The sequence below is a fragment of the Hippocampus guttulatus genome, chromosome 5 (genome assembly GCF_054856545.1).
Source record: "Hippocampus guttulatus isolate MCC_2025c chromosome 5, RoL_Hgut_1.0, whole genome shotgun sequence".
Taxonomy (NCBI): Eukaryota; Metazoa; Chordata; class Actinopteri; order Syngnathiformes; family Syngnathidae; genus Hippocampus; species Hippocampus guttulatus.
In genome coordinates, this window is record NC_141265.1 from 22,169,957 (window position 1) to 22,180,663 (window position 10,707).

General features: G+C 42.6%; 1 protein-coding gene across 1 annotated transcript; it reads right to left on the reverse strand.

The window, feature by feature from the left end:
* Positions 1 to 28: 28 nt before the first annotated feature.
* bcl2l16 (BCL2 like 16) lies at positions 29 to 6,306 on the reverse strand. The gene is given in 3 exon segments (XM_086110870.1): positions 29 to 169; positions 5,825 to 6,099; positions 6,102 to 6,306. Coding segments are annotated over 3 exon segments (621 nt in total).
* Positions 6,307 to 10,707: the final 4,401 nt, after the last annotated feature.

Consider the following 10,707-nt stretch of genomic DNA (forward strand, 5'->3'; position numbering starts at 1 on the left):
CTCTTGAATATTGTAGTTTTGGCGATAGTCAGTAGGTGGCAATGTTAGCCAAAACCTTTTTCCACATGACGTAAAAAAGGACGCTTGATGCTAAAGCCAGCAGGGTCCACAGTTGCTTCAGCTGACCCTCCAGGCTCTGTTTCTCTCCAAAGCGCGACACAAATCCACCCTGGCAGAAAACAGAATTGTTGCATTATGACAAGTTTTGAACAATCATTTGGTGACTATTAAACGTTTTGACCGCTACAAAAAGGTGAAGGCCAGGTTTTGATTTGGGGAATGTGGGCAACCGCTCATGTTGCAATCTATGTGGGTGCATGAGCGCCCTAAAATCCAAAACCAAAACGAAACAAGACAAACCTTGACATTTTACTTTACGACAGCTTTTCCAATTTTGGGTTTGTGAAGTGGGCGGCCAACATGAATCAACATGTTAGTGCGTCGGCCTCAGTGCGTCGGCCTCACAGTTCAGAGGAGCAGCGTTCGATTCTGGCTCCGGCCTTCTTGTGTGGAGTTTGCATGTTCTCACTGCCTGCGTGGGTTTCCTCTCACATTCCAAAAAGCATGCACGGCAGGTTAATGGAAAACTAAATCAGGGTTGCCCAACTTTATTTGACCGAAGATCTACTTTACGATCACCCAACCTCCCACCACCAACCCGTTACCGCAAACACTTAGACCCGCATGCCCTGATGAGCAATAGCCATAATGGCCCCTAAGATGAACTAAACAAAAAAATAGACACAAAAGTTAGTGAGTTTGTAAAAAGCAAATCACATAGACATGAAACAAACTCTGAATGAGAATAATAAAAATAATACAGCGCAGCAGCTCCACTTGCAAGCTGCAATTCCAAACTGCTGAGCGGTAACAACTTCTGGTGATGCAGGTCACGCGGCACCGAAGGTTAAAGGTGACGTGCTTTTTTATTTAAAAAAATACTTTTTGTGAAAGAGACTGATAAGATGCTAAGGGTGCAGTGTGCACTAACACATATTTTTATATATTAATAACGCGCGCACACACAAATGTTTGGATTGTTTTTTTTCCCCTCTACAGTGTAGAGGGGGAAAAAAATACCAGTTCCCAAGTCAATCCCGAAAGGTGTAGAGTCTACACCTTTCGGGATCGACTTGGGAACGGTCCACGAGCTACCGGTCGGTCACGATGGAGTTATTGGGCAGAGTCTAAATTGTCCCTAGGTGTGAGTGTGAGTGTGGATGTTGTCTGTGTGCCCTACGATTGGCTGGCAACCAACCAGTTCAGGTTGTCCCCGGCCTACAGCCAGAAGACAGCTGGGATAGACGCAAGCACACCCCGCCACACAAGAAGCTTGTGCCATGGAATCGAACCCAAGACCTCTACACTGTGAGGCGGACGTGCCAACCAGTCGCGGTAAATTAAAGCAGGGATGTGCCGCATTCAGTGGCGACAAACGTGGCAGAGCCTCACTACCACCACCTGCTGGACACTGCATGTGGAAAGTTTAAAAAAAAAGGAAATAAAAATGAAAACCATTTTAGTTACTGATTAAAGTCTGTGCTTTCCATGAACATTATTTTTCAATTCAATAATTATTATTTTACCATTAAAATGCCTGGATGTGTGTATTTCCAATGCAGAATGAGAAGGAAGTGAAGCACAGCGAACTGCAAGCTTGGAGCCCCAGTTTACCATTGCTGACTCAGGCAGTCGGCTTGTCTTGTCTTAGACAAGAGGCATCGCTGTTTGTCTTTCTATCGACAGTAAGCATGTTTTATCACACATGCACTGCACATGCTGACAGTGTGTGGAAGTTTACCAGACGCCTAGGTAATTGTATAATTGGGGCTTTCATCACATATTAAGGGCAGATTGAATGCTATTTGTACATAAAAAGACTCCCTCGCCCCCCAAAAAACAACATCAACATAACAGCAACGAACGTGACCTTAGTTAGTTGAACAATTTAAACAGCTTTGAAAACAAATATTCAAAAACTCAATTTAAGATTTAAGACATTTTTTTAGAACATCAAATTAGAAATGTAGACTCATGTTCTATTTTGGCTTCATATTTTTATATCTGACTCCAGGGAAGTAGTGCCTCGCCAGTTCGGAACCTCACCATACATCATTGACGCAGGATATAAAAATATGAACCTATCATAGAGGTGAGCTGATACTTCAATTTTTACCCTCATTGTCACATTTGTTATCAAAGCTTTTAAACAGGCTTTAATTCCACACTCTTAAACAATGTAGCAATGAAACAAATGAATATTTAATATAAGGTCAAATTAATTCTTTTTCCTCTCTCATGTCTTTTAAAATTAAAGCATTTGGCATTTCCTTTACATTGAATATGTTTTGAAAGCCCTGATTATAAAATTACCCACGTGTCTGGTATCATAACTGCACGTCTGATGCTGGTAAATAAACCAATCTGTGTCAGGATCTATAAAGAATTCAACTAGTTTTGATTCATTTTTGGTGCCAAACACAGATACTGTACCTCAAGACAATTGAATGGAAGAGATCACCGGAGACTCCTGGGAAGATGGCTGCTTGGCCTGTGTGTCGTCAACCAACCTTGGCTTCCTACAGTGGCTATTGCTGTGTCCAAATTCGTAAACTGTGTCTTCCGAGGACCCTTGCCAGGCTGGTTCCTCTTCATGTAGACTCGGTGGACCGTATAACCATGGCAAAGCTGGACAAGTCTAGCGACTCTCATTTGTTCATCTTCTGTACTGTCGCAAGATGAGGTAACGTGCTCGGTTGTAGAAGAGATGTTGAAGTGTCGAAGATGAGTGGCGTGGAAGAGCAGAGCAATGTAGGCTACGAAAGTGTACTCTAAAGCACCCTTCACTCAGGGCCCATCACCATGGAAACAAAAGCCTGATTTGGAGGCTAGATTCAAAGGCTGCATTAATTTAGAAACTGGTGTGCGGTTCGGGCACACCAAAAGTTACATCATGGGGTCTTCAAATTCAGCTTTTGGAGAATACTGCAGATGAATTTAGACACAGCATATATGGGAAGCGTGTCATGCTTCTTCTACACATTAAGCCAATGGTGCTCGGCACTGCCGCCTGCCAGCAGCGGCACAGTATTTTCCCGTCTCCATAGTGCAACTTCACTTGCTTTTCTGATCTATCACAAAGACTCAAAATCTCACACACATTCATGAAATATATTAGACATACTTTTGAACGTCAGCATGCACAGTACATATGTGATTCAACATGTATATTGGCAATATAGAAAGAGAAGAGAAACAGTCATGACTTGTGTGAGGACATGCGCCAAGAACTGTCTGCATCAATTAACGTGTGTGTAGTCACTTGAGGCACTTGGGCGTAATGAGTCTCATAGCGGCCTTTCCCTTCTCACCCACGTATTTGAACAAGAAATACACAAATTCAGCTATTTTAATGTTGAAATCATTTATATTATTGGACTGAAAAAGACAATCATTGTAAAGCATTGACCAGAGTAATTAAAATGCAAAATAATTTACTGAACTGTAATTTGCTGTGAATAATTGGCACCCTTATGTAATTCCCCCATCCCCCTTTTTTTTCTCTGTACTTTTTGTACATTCCGATACCCTGACTGTCTGGAATCCTTTTTGCGCCCTTTCTCAAAGGAGAATCAAACAGCTGCAGCTTGGCTTCTGCTCAGAACAAAGAGATCAGAACATATTACTCCAGGCTTTGCACTGACTCCCAGTCAGCTGTAGAATACAATTCTGCAACTATGAATCACTAAATAGTTTTGAGTCCTGAAAACATTAAATAATTGCTTAATAAATATAACCCATGTAGAGCTCTGAGATCTGCAGACTGTGTCAATTAGGGGAGCCCAGAGTTCAAAGTAAACCGAGTGAAGCTGTATTTAGTTTCTGTGCTGTGCGCAATTGGAAAAAGCTGTTAATAGAAGTAAAGTAAGCCCCAAGCGTCGATGCCCTACTCCCCCCACCGCCACCACCATTAATCATACCTTTGAAAAAGGTCTTCTAAACATCTTTAAGCCATTTTTTTATCTATCCCTCCATAATCTGAGCTGCTTATCCTCACGAGGGTTGCGGGTGTGCTGGAGCCTATCCCAGCCATCTTCGGGCAGTAGGCGGTGTACTCCCTGAACCGGTTGCCAGCCAATCACACGGCACACATAGACAAACAACCACTCACAATCACACCTAGGGACAATTTGGAGCATTCAGTCAACCTACCATGCATATTTTTGGAATGTGTTAGGAATTCGGAGAACCCGGAGAAAACCCAAGCAGGCACGGGGAGAACATGCAAACTCCAAACAGGAAGGCCGGGGCCGGAATCAGCCCCTTGACCTCTGTACTACAAGGCAGATTGGCTAAGCAGTTGATCACCGCGTCGCCCATCTTGTTCATATCAGGATGTAAATCTACATGTGACACGGCGGCTACAAGGACTGACTGTATGTGTAGGTATGTGTGTATCCGTCGCTGATTGACTGTCAGAAGAGTTTGCTCAAAGAGCCAGACTCTGAATGGTGCATTATGAGTAGTGATGGAACCACTGTATTCCGTGATTTACTGCATTTGCCTTATTTCTTATTTCCCACTATCCTCCATTACTAATGGAACACGTGCCAAAAATCGAATCACAACTTCAAAATTTCTCAAAAGCACATGCGTTATAATAATCAAATAGTTCCCAAATAAATCTATTAGTTGACAACCCTCCCTCCAAAACATCCAAGATCATTTTTCAATCACAAGCCTGTTTCTGTTTCCAAATCCACACCCTCTCCCCGAAAAAAATAAAAGCATTTCAGGGTGGCAAATTTTCTCAGAGAAGATTCACGATCCATACTATGTCAACTGTCAAATACGGTAGAGGGGGTGATGCTACACATACTAAAGTGTGATTTAGTTAAAATTGAAAGGATAAATAGAAAAGAAATGGAATATTCCTCAATGCTCAAATCTGTGGCTTTATTTACCAATTACCTCAGTTGCCCCGAAAATTGAGATCATCTCTTTATAATGTCTGTAATTCCTAAAAGGTAAATTCTCTTGGTAAAAAAAATTGAAGCAGAAACTGAGGGCTCTATTTTCATGACTGGTGTAAAATTTGCACAGTGTGTGGCGGAATCGGGCTCGACCCAATGTTGAGAATTTAGCAGACAGATGTTGGCCGGTGAATGTGTGCTAGTGAGCGCTGTGGTCACAGCCGACTTCAGTCATGGCCAGTGAAAGCGTCTCTTTTTAACATGGCGGAAGCACATTTGTGCCATGAAGTGGGCACTTGGACTCTGTCCCCACCCACTCATGATCGTCCGTAGCTGTGCCGCCCCAGTCGGATGATTTAAAAACATAAGACAGCGATTCAGAGTGTTTAATGCCCACTGTTCTAATATTTATGAATATGATGGGTTGCGTTTGACCGACCGTCTATCCTTGCGCTGGTCTTGGCCACGGTCTGGACAGGGGGAAGGTTAGATTGATTTTCTATCTCGAAATTGTCACTCCGTGAGGCACATCTCCAAGACACCCCTTCTGCTACACCAGCCCGCCCAGCTTGCTGGAGATCTGTTTGCCAAATTGGTTAATGCTCAGCAAGCCTTAAAATCAAAATCCACCAGCATTTGCACTCCGCCGCAGGTGTGCTTTCATTGAAAATAGAGCCCTTAAAGGAAAGACTCCAATTCAATCACATCTTAATTGTTTTTTTTTTTAAATCTGATGTCGTGTTTTTTTGAAAGGAAAAAAAATCAAATGAAAATGGTCAACGTGCAAAATAATGGATGGTCCTCAATGTGTGATTGTGACTGCGCAATATTTTCAAATTGCAAATACATACCCATCCTCCCTTTTCTCTGATATCAGGGCAGATGACCCTCTCCACATAAGCGCCCACACACTCCTTCAGCTGAGGCAAAACCACCGACATGCCATTCTCCTGGCAATGCAAGGCCATCTGGCCAGCTAGAATATAGACCGACAATACTGTGCTCCATGCCAGGTCACGGCGTCGCCCCCTGGGATCAATAGGGAAGAAGTGTTCATGTAGGATCTTCATAAGCGTAGGACATGCTGTATTCTCTGTCACATCCTGGAAGACACGTGACCAGCGCTGAAGAAGATGGGGAAGCATGTAAAGAGCACATCTCCAGCGTAGCGAAGCGCTTTAGTGCAGGCAGTGGGGGCAGGACCCATTCTTCCGTCCATCTTGCCTGTGATCACATAGTCTATGTAGTCATGGGCCATCACGTAGGCCTCTCTCACTAGCGGGTCGGGATTTCTTAGGCCTGGTCTGGCCTCTGCTACTTCTGGCTGGCCCATACTGTAATTTCCTCGAACCGTCGTTTCACAAATCACCAAGCTCTGTTCTCGTTCCGGAAACAGATGACAGCCCCAAGCGGCACGGCCATTCTTGAAGGGGCTTTGTTCTGTCCTGCTTACTTGGGAATCCTTAAAACCCACCTCCTCCTGTGAGTGGTATAAAGTGCCCACAAAACAGCAGCAGCAGGTGAAAAAGTATAAGGTCCAGTGGTGTGTGTCTGAGTGTTGCCGTTACACCGAATCACCTCGTCCCTCAGCTAGCTAAATATAGAGCACTTACTGACGGGCGTCTCAAATGTCTTGTGCACGATAATACCCATGTTTCACATCTCCATTCTAAAACATGCACGAATACATTGCAGACATTTTGCCCTTTACAGTGGTTGTTTATTATCAGTGACAAATCCACACAAGTATTATACTGTGTTTGCTGTTTAAAACATTTAATCCTGCTGTCTGTGTATGTGGCAACACTCTGCTTGACTGATTGTCTGCGTGCCGATGCCATGCAGGCTGCAACCCAACTCCCCATCAGCCTGCACAAGATAGGTGTAAACTTGGGATTGATGTAAACAAAGCAGACACAATTTGTATTTTACTGATTTGTTCATGAATTTATGTGTGAAAGTGAGAGATTTAACTTGCCAGACAAATCCCCTTCCATGCACCTAAATGAATTCATTTCAAGAAGCCGAGTTAGGGACAGACCCGAAATCCGGACTTTTAAAGAAGCGTCCACACAATTTAAAGTTTCAAAAGACTGTAAATGTCTGTGTCCAGATTTTGATAAAAGAACAAAATAGGCTTCAATGTACAGCACCTCGCAAAAGTGCTTGTACCCATTGAACCTTTTCATATTTTTTCATGTCACAGCCTCAAACGTCCGTTTATTTTATTGGGATTTCGTGAATGACAATATGAAACCCCACAACCCTTTATTTATTTATTTTTAATACAAATCTGAAAACTGTTGTGAGCAAAAGTATTCAGTCCATCTATGTCCAAATTTGAATTCAATCTTTTGGGTTGTGTTGTCATCCTCTTTCTGAAATGTTTGCCCATTCTTCACTGCAAAATATCTTACAAATAAGCATTTATATTGTTAGATGACACATGAGCTTACTATTTTCTCCAATGATGCATTTGACTTTGATTACATATTTCAAAAATGTCGGTACTTAAATTGTCCTCCAGTGCTGCAATGCCCCACAAATGTTGCGTAAATGAGGACAGAGACCAGGTGCTGCTGTTTAAATCCTGCTGGAAGTCAGGTTAGCACAACGCTCCATACTGTCGTTTAATTTTTCTGCGCTGCTCTCCACATTGATGTGATGCTGTTTCAAGTTTGACGTTCTGCCAAACACATATCCATGATGTCCGTGAGCCACAAGAAGAGCTGCACACTTTGCACACTTACAGATTTGGCGTGTGGCTTGAGCACCAGGTAGTTCCACCTCTTGTCCCTTCGCTAATACGTATGCTCTGTGTGCTAATACTTGCCCCAACATATTACCTCTTTGCCAGCTAGTTTTGAACAGAAATCTAGGAAACGCTGTAGCAATCATTTGCCACTCAACAGGTGATGGTCAGGGATGGATCTTTTTTAACACCTGTGCCATTAAGCAATTATCTACAAAGGTTATGTGATAAATTAAATTAATGTTTAAAAGGGAATGATGACTGTCATGATACTGTCCTGTTTGCTTTTTTTTCCCCCCAGTGTCCGGCTGGGGAGTGGGCGTTCCCTCATGATCCGCACCTGACACCAATCATCCTCATTTCCTAGCTGCCAATTGGTTTGCACATGTAGCAAAGCTTCATGGTGCATTATACTCTATGGCGCCATCAAGTGGTCCAGAAGCCCAACAGGTCAACAGCGTTAAGAATTCAATGGCTGTTTGCCTAAGACAAAGATATGAATGTGCTTGTGTTAGTAATTTAGTATGTGAACAAAATACAACAAGTGCTAAGGTTAATTTGTTATTCATTTTTATTTCTAAATAATAGCTTTCCCGCAGTGGCTGGCTTTAAACGGTTTCTTTTTTTGGACAATATTTCACCAGCTTTAGAAAATATTCTTTCACAAGGCACAGATGAAGCTGGGGTGCAGAGAAATGCGAGTGCCAGTTTATATAAATTTGGGTAGGTATGGCTCAGTTTCATGGCTCTCCTTGCTCTCATGCAAGGCTCTATAATGCCTCAACATAGATGAGGTGTTATTGTTGTATACAAGTTCCCTTGCGCACAACAGACACTTCACCTGTGAAATAACAATAGTGAGACAAAAGAACAAGCGAAAAGCTGCATTTTCACATTTATATTAATGTAGTTTTTCTCCCTTACCTTATTGGAAGCAATCAAATCAAAATGTTCCCATACAGGGGAGGATCGCCTTTTTCACGCAGGTTCCATCGCAAGCAACGGACAGGGCTCGAAAAAAGATTGCACTAGTTGCACTGTTGCGCACAGGTGTAACAAGTACAGGAGCCCGAAATCCACAAAATGTGAGATAGCAGGCGATCGCCATTGCGTTTTGCAACCTATTTATACCGTAGTCTGTACTGTGTTTGCAATGCGTCGGACCACTCACAAAGCGTTCATGCGATTCAGCCGGCCGGCGAGGCTTCACACATCATTATTTCCGGGTTTTGCCAAAATGAAGCGCGCCTCGATACAAGCTTCGTAGAAACGCCCCTCCCATTACTCGACACAAGCTTCGGAGCCTCGACCCATTTCGTCCCATCACTAGGTCATAGTATTTTTCATGTAATTATTTTCTTGTGTATTCTTGGATTGGATTCTCGTGCATTGGATTCTGTTGCCCTTCGAGTTGATAAGCAATTTACATTTTTTTCGCTCCTTGCCTTTTGCAAGTGGTTTCTGTTTGTTCTCACCTTTTCTTGGTTCTTTGTTGGTCTTGCCTTTGTTTTGAAATGAATATATTTTTGTCAGAACTTAACTGCGGCTATGATTGTGGAATTCCAATTTTGTCTGGAACTTTTCTGGAAACCTGACAATGACATTATTGTTTTTATTCTTATTTATTTATTATTGCTATTTGTGTGCAACTTTGATACGTTAAAGAAATATTCATGAATGCCTGCAGTATAGAAGAGCAGTGTGGTTGTGGTGCGTGCGTGTGTCGTGCTCACTCTCATCAGAGCTTATAACCACTTGTTTCCAAAGATGTTAAAAAGGAAAACAGCTCTACAGAGCAGACTAATTAAATCTCACCACATAGACAGCAGCAATGAGATGTCTTAGTGAACAAACAAAAAAAAAATGCAAAAAATGCAAACATGAGAGCTATCAGAAATCGAGGATAATGCCTGCAAGATCTCTCCGGTCGGCCATCAATCAGGCACGCGCGGCTAAATCTACAAGGTCCTCTGAGTGCTTTCTCTCTTTTTATGAAATGTCTTTATGTGTCACGTGGGGATCAATCAAACTATATGTATGACATGTGTTCATTGTTAATATACTGATTTATAGCACATCCCAGACATGATCAAGTGGTGCCATTAGCGGCTATGTGTTCTGTGGCCATCTGGTGTGGCATACATGTGAGTGAGTGCGCATGAAGATAAGACTAACCATCCAGAAAGAAGCCCATCCCCACCTCCTGCCTACGTACGCACACACAGACACACATTCACACACAGCCTTGCATATGTGACTTCCTTTCCATTTTTACAGCTTTATGTTTTGGCAGCTCCTCACGCTCCATTCTAACCCCAATTATTCGCTTACAGACCTGTTTTGTGGTCCATAACACAGGGTGTCCACAAAGTCGGTACATTGGAGATTGGAGTGGTCTGAGTGGTCACCAGAATTTTGCAAAGTGCAACGAAAGTATGCATTGAAAATTATGGAAATCGTGTTGAAAATATTTAGCAGCATTAAAAATGAATAAAATGGTTTTGTTTTCAGATGTCTGTTTTTGACCGTGCACCCAGACTTTGCAGACACCCTATACAATGTATTTTATTCACACAAAATGATGCCAAAATGCACAGTAAAGTTGCACTCTCATATCCTTCCATTTTACACAAAGGTGTTACTTCATTACTTGCACTGCAAATCGGCCACTGTTTAAAGTTCGGGTACTGTTGTTAAAAACACTTGGCTTAGAAGATGGGGCCAAACTTCCTCAAGGGAGGCAAAACTTTCACATGATGGTATTTGAGGGGGAAAATAATGCCCCACAACTTGGTTTCCACTTCAGATTTCATATTGTTTAACAGATTGGCAAGTAAACATTGGATTTCATGTGATGTCAAATGGTCAAATGGGCTACAAGCCAATTGGATTCATAAAGATGGTATTTAACGTGTTGGTGAAAGCAGTTAGAGCGGGGGTCGGCAACACGCGGCTCCGGAGCTGCATGCGGCTCTTTAGCGC